The sequence below is a fragment of the Natator depressus genome, chromosome 1 (genome assembly GCF_965152275.1).
Source record: "Natator depressus isolate rNatDep1 chromosome 1, rNatDep2.hap1, whole genome shotgun sequence".
Taxonomy (NCBI): Eukaryota; Metazoa; Chordata; order Testudines; family Cheloniidae; genus Natator; species Natator depressus.
In genome coordinates, this window is record NC_134234.1 from 57,202,484 (window position 1) to 57,223,098 (window position 20,615).

The 20,615-nt window shown below is 39.8% G+C and overlaps 1 protein-coding gene across 5 annotated transcripts in view; it reads left to right on the top strand.

Annotated features, from left to right (window-relative positions):
* CAB39L (calcium binding protein 39 like) overlaps positions 1–20,615 on the top strand; it is a 106,151-nt gene that overhangs the window by 18,734 nt on the left and 66,802 nt on the right. For 2 of the 5 annotated variants that reach the window (XM_074960641.1, XM_074960621.1), the window contains exons 2-3: positions 7,957–8,173; positions 16,846–16,992. In XM_074960641.1, the coding sequence (XP_074816742.1) occupies positions 16,891–16,992 (102 nt within the window). In that variant the 5' untranslated portion in view covers positions 7,957–8,173; positions 16,846–16,890. Of the gene's footprint in view, positions 1–7,784; positions 8,174–13,770; positions 13,788–16,845; positions 16,993–20,615 lie in introns of those variants that run through there. The other 3 variants (XM_074960650.1, XM_074960631.1, XM_074960660.1) reach the window with 3 other exon arrangements.

Sequence of the window (20,615 nt, forward strand, 5' to 3'; positions counted from 1 at the left end):
AGTAGTAGAGATTTAATAGTTGTTTCCATCTCATGGCTGTTCGGTGGCCTATGTGAAATGGATTGATAATCTTAGTCTAGTTCCTAATGGCAAATGTCCACATCAATAAAAACACTGTGGGACTGTAAGCAGAGAGGTGACTCTTCTGAAATGATCCTCTCATAACAAGACCGAGGCACACAGGTAAGCTTGTATTGCCACTACCTGTGCTGTAAATAAGTCACTGTGCTCTGTGACTAAATCAAGAATTATGTAGTCTCTTATGAAAGTAAATCCAGATATACAAAAGTGGGGGTTAATGTTTTTATTAGCAGAGATCTTGCACTGTGCTCCACACAACAGATTATGCACCATGCTCACTTCCAGCGGTAATGGAGGTATAAGGTTACAATGTAATGGCTTGCCATTCCTTCTGGTATTTCTAATTAATTGTCTATAAGAACCACGATCCATGCTGGGAAGTTGCTGGTAAAGTGATTCGACATTATCGTTGAAAAGCACTGGTAGGTACCTTGCTGCTTTCTCATCAGTCCATTCATTCGTAGAGAGCAATAGCATAAAGTCTGTCAAGTTCTCACAGAATTCCAGTCTCATCTGCATGACCAGTAAATTCCTTCTCAGGCAAAAGTGCTTTTACTACCTTTAAGCTGCTGCCACCCATTGTAATACTCTTGTAGAATCATGGGATTTGTTGGGACACTGCAAGTACCAACTCCAGCACACGCAGTCAGGACTGAACTTCCTGCTAACCCCCCTCCCCCAAGTCAGATCCAACAGTGTAACATATCAGATGAGAACAACTTAACACTGAAATAAACTTACAGTACCATCTGTTGGTCAAGGTCCTATCTTCACTAATCATTACAATAAGACCATGTTCCTGGGGAAATTGACACTACTTGCAAGTTTTGAGGTTCTTTGAACACTATACAGATTACATAGCTTAATTTAGTCCTTTGTGATCATAAGACTCTAGTGAGTAAAGAACAGGGCTCAGAATCAGCAGATATAGGTTCTGTTTTGTCACAGGTTTTCTGTTTGACTTTCAGCAAGTAAGTTTAAAACAATGCTTTAAAAAATGGCCACTGTTTTTAGGTGGGCAACTTGAGATACTAGGGCTTCATTTTTACGGATACTGAAGTACCTGTATTTCCTGTTGTCATCTGACAATCAGGCCTTTGTGGGAGGGAGGGTGTGTGTGTTGCTCTCTCTGGCTCCGTTTCCTTGTAAAATGCGTGTAATAATATTTATCACACGAATTTTGGGAGACTTAATTTTGTTCTGTTTGTAAAATATCTTGATGATGTGATGGAAGGCACAGTAGAAACACAAAGCATTATCTCTGTGAAAGTCTGATTCTCTTTTTTTAAAGCATTGTGTAAAGACTCTTAGAATGGAAACTACTCAGAATATTGCATTTGGGGCTCAAAACAGTCATAACTGGGTGAAAACAAATATTCATATACTTCTGGTGATATAATTTTTGGCTTCAAGAATTCTTAGGAGTATGTGGGTCCTATTCAATTATGCTTTGTTGCAGTTCAGTCTTCTACATGGTTTTTCAAGAATAATAAAATGTTATACCTTTCAAATATTAGATGAAAGGAGAAATAGTCACCTGTAGTAGCCCAAAGCACTTTACTGTTGTCTGATATTAATAAAAGAATCATCAATGTTCTGCTGAAACTAGGGACAAACAGCTAATCTTGAAGAAACCAGACACTGTTCACATTCTTTGCTTGTTTCCAAATATGGGATATTGGAGAATAATGGCACTATGCACTGTATAGTCGTCATTGTTAATACTGTTACCTAGGATTATCTTTCAGCACACTGGGCAATGCGTTTCTCTTTATTTTTTTTTTTCATTGTTGAAATACAGTAAGAGGGCATCTGTCAAGATAGCTTACATTTTAGATCTTCAACAGAGCCCCTTTTAAACTGCTCTCTTCACTTTTTGGCCTCCCTCTTCACATATTCTTAATTTCTTTTTGAATGTTCTGAGTAGTATGGTAAGATATTTTTAGAAAACTAGTGTGAAACTAGGTTTTGAAGAATGGACTTGGGTCAGGTGCAGTTTGAACAGGTTGGGATGCTGAAATGTAAAAATATACCTATTCATCTCTTTGGCATGTTGCTGATTTTACCATTATTCTTTTTAAATAAGTCTCCAGATAAAAGTTCACATTATAGAATTGTGTTCGTGTATCCCTCAATCTGCTTCCCATTTTATGAGTGGAGAGAAAGAGATTAGAGTTATGATTATAATGGTATTGAGAAGCCAAGTAGAAGTCATTACACTGGGACACCAGAGAGAGAATGTATCTTGTAAGTGAATTTTTTCAGAGCAGACATGATTAATTTTAATCCTGTATTTCTATTTCACGTGCTGAACTTAGTTCTGAAATACAAGATGATATTATTAAAATATTTTTATTAGAGAAAAAGTTCTGCTTGCTTTACCTCTGACTTTTACTGTGGGGGTGGCGGAGGTGGGGAAGGAGTTGTTTAGTTGAATTTTTTTAGAAGTTTTTCTCATTTTGTATACAGTATGATAGTACTGCACTTATGTGGCGAAAAGGCCCAGTGCAGGTGAGTGAGTGTTGGGAGTGAAGTCAGTATGGATGATGTGCTCCAAGAAGACTACTGGTGGTTGGGGACAGGACTCCATATCGCCTCTGGCCCCTTCCCCAACACTGATTAAAGTCCTGAGACAAGGCTGTTGATCATGTCTCCAGCTACTGCTGCCAAGGCCAGACTCTGTTGTATTCTGTATGGCTTCTTACACCATATTAATCTCTATAGTATCTGAGTGCCTTCTGGTAATGCATTAAGCAACATGACTAACATCTGTCGTGTGTGTTCTCTCCAGGGGGAGAGATGTGCGCAACGAATGTCTTGTTTTGGTACAATGTTCCTGATTGTGGGGTTTTTTTTAGTTTTCTGTGAGCCAATGGTGCTCTCATTGCTCTTGTAAGTATGGGACTGCTGCAGAAATGAAGAGGAACCTAACTGGTGGAGTGGGCTCTGGATTCATACCAGGAATTGGAATTCTCTAGAAAGATCGTCGTTGCCTTTCTTGTCCTCTGCAGTTATATTTAATGCAAACTGAATAGAACAGGAAAGAATGCAGTCCGTGCTTGGGAACGCTAGAGGGAGCTGAGGGGAGGGAGAAGGACTAACATGATCATCATGATCTGTTTACATTTTTTGAAATAGTTTATATGAAGAATCTATTTCAATCCTGCTCTCAGTTTTAGCCAAAATACAATAGCAGCAACTCAGCTACAGCAATCACAGAGGCAACATTACTGGCTCCCAGAACTGGAGTCAGTGAAGATGGATACCAGTTTTCTGTTCTTCAGAGAGATGGGAAGCTCTGCTCCTGCTCCTTCCTCTTTTCATTCCAGTTGGGTGCAGGCGAGGATGGAGCCCCTCTCTGTACAAAAACAACGAGGAGACTAACTGATACAGACTAACACAGCTACCACTCTGAAATCTCTCTCTACAGAAACCCACAGTACCTAGTCTGAGAGGCTGGGTCAATTGACTCGGGCTTGCAAGACTTGTGCTGTCGGGCTAAAAATAGCAGTCTTGATGTTCCCTCTCAGGCTGGAGCTTGGGCTCTGAGACCCCTAGATTTCCGAACCCGGGCTCCAACCCAAGTGTGAAAGTCTACACTGCTATTTTTAGCCTCACAGCATGAGGCCAAGGCAGTTGACCTGGGCTCTGAATCTTAGTGCGGTGGGTTATTCTTTGCTGCGTAGATCTATCCGTAGGGTCCCTCTTCACACTGTTGTTCTGTACCTTCGTGAGCAGCAGACCACTAGATTGGCTTTCACTCTAGGTTGTGTTTTCACAGGATTTGTGTGTGTTTACATAATGTACATATCCACACTCCCTCTTGAGGGTTATATATAAAAATAGAAATTATAGGGTCAGAAAGAATGTGATGAGGGGGTAGAAAGGTTTTATTGACATGAATTTGGGATGGCCATATTGAGTGAGTGAGTTATTTATTTATTGAAGGCCATCCCTAATAATGCTGATTAAAACCTTATATCTAGACTTGAAAGGATTAGATTTTTGTTGGTAAACATCAGTTTCACCGTAAACACACGAATGGCTGAAAAAATATTTCTATAAATGATTATAAAAATTTACAGATAGACAAAGTAAGAAATACTGTTTGAGAACTTAATTTAGTTTAAGGATACTTTTAAGGATACTTTTAGGTTACTTTGTATATTTTGACATGGCATAGACAGTTGTGTTTTAATGGTTATAAAGCTTTAACTCTTTGAAGCTCAGCATCTGCTGTCATTCTATAATTGTCTGACTGCGGCCATAATTTTTCACATTGTGAAAATCTAAATCAATAAAAATAAAAATTCTTAACAATAAGCATTGATATTATCCATCAAAATTATAAAAAATAATCAGATTCTGCCAAGCCTACTTATACCACATCATGCTGTGTTCTGTCTCCCCCACACATTTTAACAAAGAAATAATTTTAGAAATAGTTTCTAGAAATATTTTATTGGAACTACTTTGTACGTGGATGATTAGATGTTGAACATGAATGTAATTTAGATTTATAAATTGCAGAGTCAGGAAATAAATTTATCACTACCACATGTGGTTCAAAGCTTTTTACCTTTCCTTTTATCATTGTAGAAAATAAAGAGCAAATGTGGTAATGCCTGTTTTATTTCTTTGCTCTAATAGATGGAGCGATTTTTAAGTTAAGAAAATAAGGTCATTTCTTTCAAAAAAGAACTTTACCCATACCTTCAGCCTGAGATCTGCATTCATAAAGAAGGAAAAAATACAATGGGACTCAAATATATAGAAGTCTGAGTTCTCTAGCATGTGCAAACAAGTTGTTCAGTATATTTTGAAAAGACTTTAAAAATTGTTGGCTATTCATTATTAAATAATTTAGGAGTTGAGATGAGCACAAATTATATACTGAAACAAAACTAAATTATCGAAGGAAGCCCTTGTCAAAGGAAATAGTTAACTACTTAGCAGCTGGATAAATATGCCATGTTGGGGTACGTTAACTCAGGGCCTTAGTTGTTATCTGAAGATCAACTACTGTAAAGGCCTCAACTCTCTACACAAGCTATTCCAGACAAAATTCCACATTAGAAAGGTGGTACATAAAGTGTGAAAAGAAAGGAAAAAAAATCTGCAGTATTTCTCGTCACCGAGTGTACTAATCAAGGATGAGGATTGAGCAACTTCATGCAGCCCTTCAGAATAAAGACTCATTTCTGCATGACGTATATGCACAGAATTCCTGTTAAAGGGCATTTCTCTAGGCAGAAGACTTGCAGTAGGGTGTCCTACTTGAGTGCACACAAAATCACAGCCTGTAGTGCCTATAATTACAAGTCCCCAAAATATATCTAAGTTCTGAATGAAAATAACCAGACCATATAATTAAACAGAGCTCAATATATCACTCAGTCCCTAGATATACCTTTCTAACTGCAAGGGTAGTTAAGATCTGGAATAGGCTTTCAATGGAGTTTGTGGAATCCCTATCATAGATGATTTTTAAGAACAGGTTGGACGAATCCCTGTCAGAAGTGGTCTAGGTTTACTTGGTCCTGTCTCAGCACAGGGGACTGGACTAGATGATTCTATGATAATCTTATGTTTATATAGCATTTCTTATTCTGTCTATACCACAAATGCTTCTACAAATGTAAAGATATACAAACTATCCAGTGGGCTTACTTAACCTACCGCTGAAATTCGGCTTTTTCTCTGTGATGAAACTCAGCAAGCATTCCATAGTGCACACTACTGTTGTATTTCAGTTTAGGACAGGAATGAAGGAGTACCTTTTTCTATCTGAAACATCAATGGAAGTGATGTGGGGAGATGGTAATTATGCCAAGTGGAGTTTGACTGGGAAATAACAGTTAATGCCTCTACCCTTACAAAAAGTGCAATTGCATCTTTTATTACATGTTGTTAGATTTGTTTTAGGTCTCATTCAAAAGATGGCACCTCCAGCAGCACAGCGCCCCTAAACATGTGCTGGGGGACTGCGTCAGAACTGACTTGGAGCTAAGAATGCCACCTTCTGAATCACCAGTGCCTCTTCCTGCAGCTCTTTTTGGGTGCGGGTGAACCAGTACTAAATGCATTTCACTTCAGAAGCAGCTTTAACCATGGTTTTAGCGCCATCTCAACATATGGTTGTAAAACCCTGGGGCTTAGGTGCCTCAGTGATGCTTTATTATTTTGAGCATAAATGTGTGTGCTGCTTTACACGCAAGTAAAAGAAGACCTTTCTGAGGACAAGGTAGTGTCTCCTGTGTGGATGCATAAGGATGGGAGATAGTGCCAGGAGCAGGGTCATATATATATTTTAGTCCTTTGAGTACAAAGATTAAAGATTGCTGATTCTAGGCTCTTTCAAAGTGAGTGTCTCTCTCTCTCTCTCTCTCTCTCCCATCGCTGCCTCTGCCCTGGCCAGCTGAGCTTGGTGACCGCAAACAGAAGCGGCACCCTTTAAAAGGGTGGTGTTGCACCTGCATTGCTCAGATCTCTAGGCTCAATGCCTCCCAGAGTTCCCGGTGGGGTGGTACACCTCTGCACTGTCTCCACTGTAAGGTTAACTACCACAACTGAGTTCTAAATTGAGACATGACAGGACAAGGGAAGGTAGCACTAACATATGGTGGACACAGAGAGAGGTTTCTAAAATAAATCTGCTAATGCGCGCACACTTTTTAAATAATGTGAGGTGATAATGAACTTGACAAAACGCTGAGATACAGAATTCATCCCCAAGCTTCGCCCTGAACTGTTGATTTCAGCACAGGTATATTCATCACTCATCATGCAAAGGCTCATTATAATGCTAAAACAGAGCAGAAATAAGATGAGGAAGGAATTTAAAACACCGCATTGGTAGCAATAGTTAGTAAAACAATTTTCTTTCCATGGTCTTTAATGTATATTAGACATTAGCTGTAGGGGAAAAAGCATATGTAATTCCCTCTGGACATATGCAAAACAGCCTGAAGAACCACTGCTGTTAGAGAAAAATGAAGCTTTAAAAGAACACACAGGCGCACGAACACACATTCTCTTCCTATTTCCCCCACCTATCCAAGAGGATCCTTTAAGTTAAATGCAGTTTGCTATATTTTCCCATGATTGATAATAGTTGGTAACATATGTTGTTTCAGTAGATTTTTATTATGTGAATTTCTCCTTCCTGTCTTATGCTGACATTGTCATAAAATTAAAATACACTTAGATTGAGGAAACACCTTTTATGTCAACTGGATTTTATTTTTCTCAGAATAAACTGAGTTTTGCACTGAAATAATAATATTGAGTAAAGTAAATATTTTTTTTCAAGCAGGAAACAGCAGCCTATGGATAGATCCTCTCTGCCCAAAGAGCTCCTGTAGTAGCATGTTGACTTTATTATCTTGTAACCATAAACCATTCACTGTTAGAAGCCCTTATTTACATTCTAAACAGAAGGGTAAGGTGAATAATGTAATTATAGCAGCCTCTACCACACTGTGGGTGTGAAAGAGGCATCTGTGGTGGGCTTCTATACTAAAAGACTGAAGAGGGAAAACTTATGTGAGTGATGTAGATTTGTTGTATTTGTGATTTTAACCCTAGAAAATTCTGTTGTCAGAGACATTACTTTGTCTTTTGCTTTACGCACATTCCTCTGACGTGGAGCTCAGTTTACAGAGGGAGGGTGTATGTGAGAGAGAAAGCTGGGAGGGGAGGGAAGACTCACATACACAGAGCTAGTCTGACTAGAAACAGAACTGCCCCTGGCAGATTAGAGAGACAAATGAGGTTTGGAATCTGAATCCAGGAAAAGGAGAGTGGAAATTTACAGCTGCTCTAAGAGAGTGTGCGTGTTTTAGTCATCAACTCTGTTAACATTTTTCCCAAAAGGTAACAGTTACTCTTCAGCAAGCAAGTTGAGACTGAATTCTGGAATTTGTTTTCTCTGCCACGTGTCAATAATAAGGAAGAACTTATATTAAATTGAAGATAAGTAAAGGGTCCTCCAACTGGACTGCTGATTTGGGTCTGGCAGAGAGCTGTCTTCAGCACCTCATCATGTATCTGCTTTTTGTTGTTTAGACAAGCCTGGACATTTCTGTACACAGTGAGTATCAGCTAAGATTATCTAGTCTGAATTAAATAAAATTAGATAATGAATTTAAAACTTCCTTTTTTGCTTTATCAATAGCTTTTTGGTAATGAAATTCTCACTTACTACTTGTTACCTTTTTGTAGCATTGTAAACTAATGTGGTATATTTGTTTTTTATGTTAAAAGCAGTCCTAAACAGTACTACTTCTGTTACGTAAGCATTGGCTCTGTTAACGAATATTCTGTATCCATGGCATATCTTTGGAAATGGGTTTTATTTACAATGGGGATTCAAAAAATTAAATAGCTGCAATATATCACTTCTCTTGCTTCTCTCTAGTGAGGTACTTGCAGATGCAGCTTTGCTCTTGAGATACAGAAAAATGAGAACATAGTCACTTGCGTAAGAAATTCAGAAACTATTGTTAAGTATATGAAATTTGAGTATATATTCAAATTGTCACATGTAACTGCATACATAATTATAAATAAAGAGATTGAGGATGATCTAATAGGTCTCTTACATGTCTAGCTTCTAGGATTCTGTGAAGTAATGGGCCAGTCTGAAAGTCCATAATCAGGCAAAATGTTCGTTTAAGTCTCTGGGGAGTTTTGCCTGAGTAAGGACTTTAGAACTTGGCCCATTTGTAGTAGTAACAAACCCATTGCAGTGCCAAATTATTTAATGTGTCATGGAGTTACAGGAAGTGATATGACTCTTTTCAAAGATCCGACCAAGTGAATGAAGGTGGTATGGGTCACTTTCCAATAATGGCTAATATAAAGCAAAGAAGAATAAATACTGGTATTAATGTTTGAACTGCTGGATCAAGAGTGTTACTTTTTCCCTCTTAGCTGCTGTTTTCAAGATTTTTTTGTTTTGTTTTTGTTTAATTATTTGGGTTCTATTACCAGTTTCTCTTGCTTCCATAATTACTACTACTCCTCTAAATGGAAATTAGGCTAAAATTCCCCTTCCATATAAGTAAATAATAATAGCCCCTAAATAATGGCTTTAATCTCACACACTTTAATTAGTTAAGGGACCTGATCCTGCATGATTGGAGACTTTGAATTTTCAATGGGCAGGATTGGGCTCTGCTTATCTTTCACAAATATCCCTGTTGCCATGCTATAGGTAGAGATTCCAAAGACTCCTGAGTGTTACCCTTCTTCTGCTGTTCGCAGATATCTGCAAAACCTACTTCCAAGTTGTGTGTCTCATCACCTTCTAGCACTAGTCCCTAAAGAAGATAAAGTACTACTGTTGTCAGTAACTACATTAGCTCAAGTGGCAGAGGTCTATGTAGTGGACCTAAAGTTTCCAATCCTGCTGATGATCTATGTAAGTTGGGATAGTTCCATGTGATAGAATTTTTCTCAGTTTTCTTTTTTTAAAAGCCTAGGAAATTGCAACAAAAAAACTACATTAAAAGAGCATTGTTAAGGTTGCAAATTCAAGCATTCAGAAGTTAAGAAATACCAGAATTAAGTTGCCTGTGCAAGCTTAATTCACTCCCCCTTCCACTTTGTGTGTTTGCATTATGAGATAGACTTTAATTATGTAACTATGTACTATTTTTTCTGCAGGACCCCCTGCCTCATTAAGTGAATGGGAATTATTCTCTGTTTCTATTTTATTCTCCTCATTGCTCACAGGCCTTATTTAATGCACACAATCCAAAGCCTACATTGAATACAAAATTATTAATTTCTTCCTGTGTGTTTCTATAGTGTTCTCACCATAGTATCTGGGTGCTTCACAAACATTAATGCATTTATCTTCAGAACATTCCTGTGAGATTAAGCAATATTATTATTATCTTCATTTTCCAGGTGGGGAATTGAGGCACAGAGAGATCAAGGTCAAAAGTGCCCATTAATTCTGCGTGCCCTATTTGAGATGCCTGGAGCCTGATTTTTTTTTTTTTTTTTTTTTAAAAAGAGTGCTTAGCATTTTTTATAGCGCTTCCTATGTTTAAAGAACAGTTCCAGTCAACCTCAGTTGCCATTGTGAGTGCTCCAGCACACCTGCATATCTGATGCCAAGTATCTCACATTGAGTACCCAGAAAATTAGAACACACAATTAGTAAGCAAATGTGAAAATTTTGGTTTATGTGGTTTGTCCAACATAATATAGGCGGAGGCAGGATAGAATCCAGTTCTCCAGAGTATCATACAACTGCTTTAACTATAGGACAATCCTTAGTTTTCCTGTAATCCCCTTCCTCATTCACTACATAACTTCCCAATTCTGCAACAAATGAGGCAGGGATCCAGATAACAGCCTCATTTGGTGCACAACCCCGATTCATCTCTAGAACACTGTCCATTCCGTGCATTTTCCTGTGTAAAAATAGTATGTAATCATGTACGTAAAGAGTATAAATGTAACGCATATACACAAAAGGGCTGAATTTAACATTGCACGGGCAGCCTGAATTCTGGCATTCCCTAATCCGAGTGATTAAGTTTATAACCTTAATGTCCTTTTAACACTTTTTTTTTTGGGGGGGGGTGCAATAATACATAATTTACAGACTGCAAAATGATAGTGACAATTTACCAGTCCCAGCACACAATCTACATTCCATCAGTGCTTTTTAGCACATTGATGGGGTGAGGGGAAATGAAGATATTTTATTTACCTATTAAAAAATAACTCCTCCCAGGGTGAATATGTTAAATGAGTGTTGTGATTCTGGCACACAGGCAGATACTGTACACCTAAAAGGACAGGAAAACATGCAAAGTTTTCTTGCCTGAATTTGTATAAAATTTTATACAATCATTTCACTTTCAGTACCAAACTGCTTGTCTCAAGTGACATGTAAGAAGAATGGATTGAATGAATCACATACTGTCATTCTTGTATTTGTGGGAAGGAGGAGGAAGTATTTGTTCCTGAACTGCTTAACTGACTTACTGTATAATGATGGGATCTGCTGCTGACTGAAGGCATGCAGACAGCAATATTACTCCTGCTTTGTTTGCAGTGTTGTTGTAGCCATGTTGGTCCCAAGATATTAGAGAGACTAGGTGTGTGAGGTAATATCTTGTATTGGACCAACTTGTATTGATAGTCAAGCTTTCAAGATAAATCGAGCTCTTCTTCAAGCTTGTCACTTTCACCAGTAGAAGTTGGTCCACTAAAAGATATTACCTCACTCACGTTGTTTCTCCCTTCTTTACTGTCTTTATAAGCTCTGATATACTGGGGTCTTTTAAGGAAAACTGTGATCAAGAAATAAAGGAGGGCTCAGGGAAGGAGCCTATAATGTGTATGAAAAGAAATCTGATTAAGTTTATATTTGTATTAAAGAGTTCTGATCACACTAAACATTTCCGTATGTCACGCTGGTGAACATGTAGGCTGGCTGAACTAGTTTCTGTACTTGCCAGTCTATTCACAGGAAACTCAGCTGGGCTGAGAGAGTTTGTTTGGCCCATTATAATAGTATCTTCAAGAGCTAAAAAGGGGTGGTGGCCTATCAATGTTCTTTCTTTACCTCATTTTAGCATTCCCACCTGACAAGCTGACTCCAAACTTCCCATTGAAGCTGTTGGGCTTTGTTGTTTGGTGGATGTGGCTTGGTTGTTCTTTATTAAATGATATTTTAGATTAATTGGATTAGCAATGGCATATCCTCTATTCTGAGTTGTAGGAACATAAACTCAGATCTCTGTAAATAGTCAGATCTTCTCCACTCCCTGCCCTTTCAGATTCACATGAAAATCAGTCTGTTAAACTTTATCCCACTGATTTGCTGAGATGAAAAACAGATTTTACCTTCTGCAAACACCATCTTGCATATTCCCAAAATTAACAGAGGTCTAGTTGCCTAGGTCTCAGAATTCTGGATGGGGCGGAGGGGAGAGGGGAAGAGGAACCTTTAGTTTAGGCTTTTGTTCCTATTGGATGGCATTCTACATCACCCCCAAGGCTTAGTTGATAAATGTTTGCTGATAGGCCCGTGGTAGTCTACAAAACTAATAGATTTGGTTTGGTGATTAATAAAGCACAGAATCTGAACCCAAGAAATCTTGGTTTTATTCCTGACTTTCCCATTAGATTCTTATGTGACCTTTTGACAGGTCATTTAATCTTTCTGTGCCTCGGTTCCCACATTGTAAAAGTGGAGATAGTTGTACTTACTTGCCTCAGTGATATGATGTCAGGCTTCATTAATGTTTGTAAAAGTTTTTGAGATCTCAGGGAAGGCATGCACTGTGAGTGCAAAGTGATGATATGCAATCTCATCCATTCCTTTGACTATTCCTAGTACCTGCACACTGCTGATCTTATTAGTCTCTGGACTTCATGAATGCTTGAGCTTGCGTATTAAGTTTTTTGCCTTTTGTGCATGTATGATCATGAGGATGCTGAGGGAATGACAAAATAACCTGGTAAAATATAAGAGAGCAGAAGAATTTCTCACAGAGAATGAAACACACCTGCCCACGCCTACTGCCTATCATAAAAAAGCTCTTCTTTCAAATTTTAACAGGCCTAGCCAAACATCTGGGAAAGGTTGCTTTAAAAACTGCTTTTCACTATTTTTGTCACTTTTTTCCTAAAATAAAACAAAAGAAAACGTGTTCTTTAACCAAACCCTAGCTGAACACTGCCAGAACTGACACTTGTCACTGAAATATTTTTGTGAATTTAGAGTGCATGAAAGGTGTTGGACTTTCTAGCTGTGGAGGCTGAGATGTTCTGTTTGTCTACAGGTTTCAACCTCAGGCAGTGGAAGTGCATTATTTCCCACAACCCTGCAATGTGTCTCATTCCTATACTGGGGGAACCACCTCCAAAGGTGAAAGTTATTTGGTTTAAAGATCTGTTTTTCCCCCTCATCTCATAGACTGCTAGTAAGTCTGAGACTTACTGACAAATTAGTGTCAGCTGTAGTGGTGCTGTTTATGAAGTTAACCCCTCCTCATAAGGAACTTGCGGGAGACCACCAGACCATGGTCACCAAAGAGCCCTCAGATAGTGGTAGTTTTCAGTCGCTACCAGCCTTTTCTACATTCAAAGTTTGCCACAATTTGCTTCCTTTATCTTGTGTGACTGAGAGTAGTTCATGTCCAAAGAAAATCACTGAATAGTGGAGGCAAAGGAGACCATAGGTCTGACAGGAACGTGTCTGCCAAAAAGACGGGTGTTGGGAACAAACGGTACCAAGAAAGAGAGTCCAACAGAGATTTTTAAAATGCATAAATTGCACTCTACCCATGGCTTGCTTTTTGTGTGGAGGATATAGTACAGGTGTGGGCAAACTACGGCCCGGGGGCCACATCCAGCCCTTCAGACATTTTAATCCAGCCCTTGAGCTCCAGCCGGGGAGCGGGGTCGGGGGCTTGCCCTGCTCTGTGCATGCCATGGCTCCGCGTGGCTACCGGAAGCAGCAGCATGTCCTTCCTATGCATAGGATCAGCCAGGGGGCTCCGCATGCTGCCCGTGCCCCAAGCGCCACCCCCACAGTTCTCTTTGGCCTGGAACCACAGCTAATAGGAGTTGCTGGGGCGGCATCTGCGGACAGGGCAGCACACAGAGCTGCCTGGCTGCCCCCTGTGTAGTAGCTGGACACGGGGACATACCGCTGCTTCCAGGAGCCGCTTGAGGTAAACGCCACCCGGAGCCTGCACCCCTGGCCCCCCGCGCCCCAGCCCTGATCCCCCTCCCACCCTCGGTCCCAGCCCAGAGCACCGTTCTGCATCCCCAACCCCTCATCCCCAGCCCCACCCAAGAGCCCCCTCCCACACTCCGAACACCTAATTTTTGGCCCTACCTCAGAGCCCACACCCCCAGCCAGAGCCCTCACCCCCTCCCACACCCCAACCCCCTATTTTGTGAGTATATGGCGGGCCATGAATGATTTCCATACTCGGATGTGGCCCTCAGGCCAAAAAGTTTGTCTACCCTGATATAGTAGGTGAAGGCAGGAGCAGAGAAGAGAATGAATTTGTTGCCCTGCTACAGTCAACAGTAGGGAGTGAAGTGAAGAGTAATGGCTCTCCCCTTGTCACTGGGAAGTTCCTTTGTGCCATTAAGGTGCTGTAGTGGTAAGCTTGTGTGTAATAGCTCTACAAAGAAATTCCCTAAGGTTCCCCATCTACTCTGGAAGTACTAGTATTTCACTTCCTTCAGTTTTTACAAGTAGCCCTAAATTAAAGACAGACCCTCAACAAAGGTGTAGTTGATACAGAAAAAAGTTGGCTCCAGATTTTCAAAAGTTCCAGTAATTTGGGGTACCTCAGATTGGGCATTTGGAAATCAAGGTAACCAAAATACTGCCCACTGTTGTAAATATTGGCCTTTTAGAATTCACTGGACTCCATCTAGGATGGGGGGCAAAAAACTTACCTGTCTAGTGATACAAAATCCTGTTGGAATTGTAGTGAAAATAGTGACTATTTAGTACAGAGACTATGTTCAGAAGATGTATATAGGTTAATTCCTTTTGGGAAACGGTAGATAATAAGCCTTGTGATCCTTGAAGCTAACATATAAAAAAATTTACTTCCTTTTCCCCTCCCTCCCTCCCCCCCACCCCAAGAGGAAATCTAATAGTCAAAAGTGGTAAATTTATTTAAGAATCGGAATAATCAAAGTTACCTTGACACAGCTGAATGTGATGTTTGTTTTTTAAAATGTCCTGGTTTTTGTTGTTGTTTGTTTTTGTTTTTTAATAGTATTCAAAGGCTGACAACCCAACTCCCACCCCGCATGTCTTGTCTTCAGGGGTTAATAAGCTTGCAGATCCTGATCCTTTTCTATTTCCAGTGTTTTAATTTTTAAAAATGTTCTTTTCCCTGTAATATCGAGTCATTAACCATGTGGTTGTGAAGTCCCGAGTGCTTATTAGCAGCATGCATGCAGACATGTTATTGCATTACTCTTTAAATTCAGCAAAATTGTGGGGATGATGCAAGTCAGACAGTGAGAGGCCCCTTCTTTCCCAGTATGTGAATATTGCTGAACGTTCCTAGATGAGTTACAGTATACCCCCATCTTCAGTGTAGTGTATTGGCAAATTGACACGTGTGACTCTGCTCTGTGCTAGTCAGAGGGTCTTGCCAAAAACTGTGGCCTGAGTTCTATGTGAGCAGTGCTGAGCACTGTTTTTGGCTTCCTAGTCGAGAACTGAGCCAAGTATTCAGGCTTACACAGCCAAAACCGCAGAAATAAAAATGTAGTTTGAACAGTGCCCTAAGGAGCTTGAATATTGAAGAGACACAGTGACTTGGAATTTCCAGAATTTGAATGTGAAAATATTTCTGTAGAACCAGCCTAGCAACAAATGGTTAATGAAAAACTATATACAAATTCATCTACTTTTGATATTATTTCCTGCTCTAGGAACTTTTAACTGAAATATGACATTCTTCAAATAATCTTTCCTTTATGTCACCAATAAATTACACAACCTCTCTCTAAGTGCTTTAAGAGTTTCACTTAAAAGCTTTGTAGCATAGGATCTGTCTTATTTTATAAAACACCACATAAATTTCAAATAATTCTCTCAAATATCTATAAGGGTGTATAAGTAAAAACTGTAGCTATTATTTTTATTAATCATATAAGATATGTAATGATTAGTATCATATGTGTACATGGAGAAAAGTGTGTTCTTGGATTTTGAGGTAAGGGTGAGTGTTATGCAAAGTATTTTACATATGTATATTTTAATCTGTTTTCTTTCTTCCTCTCTCAATCTCTGTTATAACATTTCTTATTTGTATGAGACCATAGTGAATATGAAAATTGGAGTGATTTTCTCCCACCCCCCAGATCTAATTTACTTCTTACCGGTGTGTTTTTACTGTTTGCATGTTCTTCAGCTTGGGGACCTAGTGCTGTGCACCCTCTTTAAAGTGACATGGGCTTGATCCAAAATCCATAAAGTCAATGAGAGTCTTTCCATTGACTTCATCAGGCTTTGTATTGGGTCCTAAGAGTCTTCAACTCCCATTAAAGCCAATGGGAGTTGAGGACGCGCAGCACCTTCCAGGCTCAGGTTCTGCTGACACCTTAAAACTAAACTGGTCGCTTTCTCTTTCTGGTTCTCATGTACACTGATGGGTATTTGGGTTTCCAACAGAATAGGGAGGAATGTATAAGTTAAAGTATTTTTTGTTTAAATGTTTTAATTTAATGTAAGCATTTGTATTTATATTAGGCCTCATTTTATATTCCTTGCTCATCTAAACTCCCCCAGACTTAAACGAGTCAGAAGTGAGTTGTGAGTCACAAGGAATGCAGGCCTCTCAAGGTTTGGCAAGCTCCCTTTTTGGGGAGGTTTAAACTATTCAATATTGACATCCTCTTAACTAAAAAGTTAGATAAAGAGAAACAAAATAAAATGTAAGCAATGACTGAAAAGTTGAGGCCCAATCCTGCAATGATCCAAGCAACAGATATATTTGTCTGCTTGTTCTTGGAGCTACTGATTTTTCCAGTCAAAACTTAAAAGGCCTCTAGAAACCAACCTAGACTAGTTGAAGGATCTAGTGGAATCTGCTGGAATTTTCAGTGGACGTGAGCAACTGGAGCTCAGAGTGCTCTTACAGTCTGAGCTTGCACTATACTTTATACATAGAGCATACTGTATTTGACTCATAGCTGCAAACAAAACCTTAAAAGCTAATTTTTGCTCTTTTTGTCCTTTTTGATTTAAAGCAGTCCTCAGCTATATCAGAAGAAGAAATTCAGGTGAAGAAAATCATGCCTTTGTTCAGTAAATCGCACAAAAATCCTGCTGAGATTGTAAAAACTCTGAAAGAAAACATGGCCATATTGGAAAAGCAAGATAAAAAAACAGACAAGGTATGAGATCATGTTTTTAAAAGACTAGTGATAAGGCATTTATTTGTACTCAGGGGAACAACAATTTGAAGAGATTGAAATTAGTGTGTTCACCAAGGCTGTGATCTTGCAAGCACTTATGCATGCGAGTTACTTTCATGTACAATGAGTAGTCAATGAGACAGGCTAATCCAAAAAATAACTGATTTGTATTATTTTTTTTTTAATTACCCAAGCATGTAACAAAATAAGACGAGACCATTTTAAAGGTACTCTAGGGTTTACTATTTTTGTAGGCTGACAAACTACAAGTGTGTGTGTGTACACATGCAACAACATTATATAAAAATACAGCAGTGTTCATATGTACTATATACACCCTATATATAATTTTTATATGTATTTGTATCTATCACCGTATTAGAGTGAATGTCTGTGTGTGCACCAGAGACTTTCAAATTCTCTAAAAGAATTGTCATGGGTACAGTTCAATAATAGAAATGTGGATGAGACTAAAAATAAAATTAAAACAAATAATTGTTAGATAATATTAAAACACTTCTTATGCAATTCTGTCATTTGACTACAAATGTTGTACTTCTCCTCGGTACGATTACATATTAGAAGTGAACCAAAAATAAAAAGGTAAGCATATTTTCCTTCTCCGTGGAATCCTCTTGGTACTTTGGGTTCACAGACAGTACCTCAGAATGTGTTATTTCTGTAACGTGGAGCTCAGTGAGACTCCTGGTATTTGATGTCTCACTTTGGGATACCTTCAGTTAATTGTGAAGGATCAAGATAATTTCAGGAAGGGGAAAGAGAGAATATATAAAAGATTAATTTTGTGCTAAATGTGCCCCATAGCCTAATTAATGGGGATATTCAATGCAGAAAATTGTTTTGTTTTTGCTATGCAGTTCAACTTTAAATTCTCCACTGGTTGAGCTGTGCTTTTAGGGTGGGATGGGGTGTACCCCAGAGATGGAGAATTAAGAGGAATTTTGATGTTTTGTGAGAACTTTGAATTGACAATTTTTCTACTTTTTAGAAAGTCTGAACTGTTGGTATACTTTTTTCTCACAAGATAAAAGGGTGTTAGAAGTGGAAGATTTCATCTAGTTTATCAGTACGGAAATTTACAGATTTGAAAATGACATTTTATTTTAACTGAATATTAAATCATTTAGCTGTCTGATATTTAATATCTATGATCACAACCCTGCAGACTGTTACTCACATGTCTAGTTCCGATTAAGCCACTGTACAAGAGAAAGTGGTTTGTTCCTAGTTCTGTTCTTTCAGGCACAAGTCAAGAAGGCATCACTATTCAGGACAGTACTTAAGCACATGACTAAGTGCTTTGTTGAACAGGGGCCTAACTCTCTGATCTGGATTGCCGAGCAGGCAGAGTCCTCATCCCCTTGGGGTCAGAGGAAAATGTCCCCTTCAGTCAAGAGTTGCACTGAACTGCTCTGAAGAGAGTCACTCCCAGTAAGGAAAATGTCCTGAATAGTCGATGTTGGGGGAGTAAATCCTAATAGGAAGATTCTTAGGGCTAAGACACAGCTAAATAGGAAATCTGGAGGGAAAGTTTCTCAAAAAATAATAATTAAAAAAAAAATACCCTGATGTCTTCTACTGCACATTCAAAACTTTGGGATCCTCGTCAATCTGCATTTGTTTGGTATCTTTGCCATTCATGTGTTTTTGAGCATTCATTGGGGGGGAAAAAAGGAGATCTGTATACAACTTTCAGCTGTTCTGCTGGGCTGAGAGAGTTTTCGAAAACTAATTATTACTCTAGTGAGAGAGTCAGTGCAAAAACACCACATCTTTCACTTTCATGAAGCTAGTTAAAACATTGTCTTGTCATAACTTTCACTTTCAATACCCATTTTTCATGCGGCTAAAAGCCCTCTTTTCATGGCTAAACATACAGTATTGCTTGCTAGCAAAATAGATTCCAGCTAGAACTAACTTCGAAGTCAAAAGCCCTAAAGGTTTATCCTGCAGTTATTTAGACGCCTACAACTGTAGTGTGGATATGTAGTTGGAAATGCACGTTTTGGGACAGTTGAAAGTGGCTGATACAGCCCCAGTGCCTAGAGCAGGGGTGGGGAACCTTCTTTCTATTGGGGGCCACTGACCCACAGAAAGTCAGTCGCAGGCCCCACACAGCTCCACGCACGGAGGGTGCAGGGGCTCGGGGCTTCCCCTAGGCTCCAGGGTGGGGCCAGAAATGAGGGTTTCAGGGAGCGGGGCTGGGGCTGGGGCAGGGGGTTGGGGTGGAGGTGTGGGGTCTGGGAGGGGGTTCCGACCGTGGACAGAGGGTTCAGGGTGGGGGTAGGAGCTCTGGGAGGGTGGTCTGGGCTGGGGCAAGGGGTTCAGTTGCGGGAGGGGGTGAGAGGTGTGGGCTCCTCAGGTGGCTCCTGGTCAGCGGCGGGGCTAAGGCAAGCTCCCCCCCTGCCCTGGCCCTGCACTGCTCCCGGAAGCGGCCACAGCTCCCATTGGCTGCGGTTCCTGGCCAATGGGAGCTGTGGGGGCAGTGCCTGAGGTTGGGGGTAGGCACACATGGACTCAGAGCTTTCTTGATCGCCACTGTGCCTAGGGTCAGCCGACCGACCTGCCTGGTACTGTAGCTTGCCCCCCCGGCGGTGGGGCGAGCCAATGCTTGCGGCTCCAGCCCGCGGGGCGGGGGGGGGGCACCGAGGCTCATGCGTGGAGACTTGCCGCGGGCAGGATGAAATTAAGCAGGGGGCTGGATCCGGCACACGGGCCAGAGGTTCCACACCCCTGACCTAGAGACTACCATCCCAGAGAGGGAATTTCTTTTCCAGCTCTGTAGCAGTTCTGAAAGACACAAAACTACAAGGAAGTGGTGTTAAGCAGCCCTGAAATTATAAGAGGTCAGATGGAAGAGAATTTGAAAAACATGAAATTTTATTAGCACACTTGAAGTGCATGATCTGTATTGCATGCGTGCTATTGTTAAATGCAACAATTATTAGTACTACAGAGCTATCGTACCCCCATAGCATTTCTAGATTCCAAGGCCAGAAAGGAACACTGTGATCATCTAGTCTGAACTCCTGTATAACAGAGGCCATGGAATTTCCCCAAAATAATCCCTAGAGCAGATCTTTTAGGAAAATATCCAATCTTGATTTAAAAGTTGCCGGTCATGGAGAATGCATCTCAACGCTTGGTAAACTGTTCCAATGGTTAACTCTTCCCACTGTTAAAAATGTACACCTTATGTCCAGGCTGAATTTGTCTAGCTTCAACTTCCAGCTATTGGATCATGTTTTATAGTTATACCTTTCTTGGCTAGATTGATGAGCCCATTATTAAAGATTTGTTCCCCATGTAGATACTTAGACTATAATCAAGACATCCTTTTAATCTTCTCTTTGTTAAGGTAAATAGATTGAACTCCGTGAGTCTTTAAAGGATTAGAAAATATTAGAATCGTTCTTGTGGCTCTTCTCTGAACCCTTTCCAATTTATAAACATCCTTTTTGAATTGTGGACGCCAGCGCTAGACACAGTATTCCAGCAGCAGTTGCGTCAGTGCCAAATACAGTGTTTTTTTTTTTTAAAAAAATCTCTACTATTACTTAAGATTCCCCTGTTTATGCATT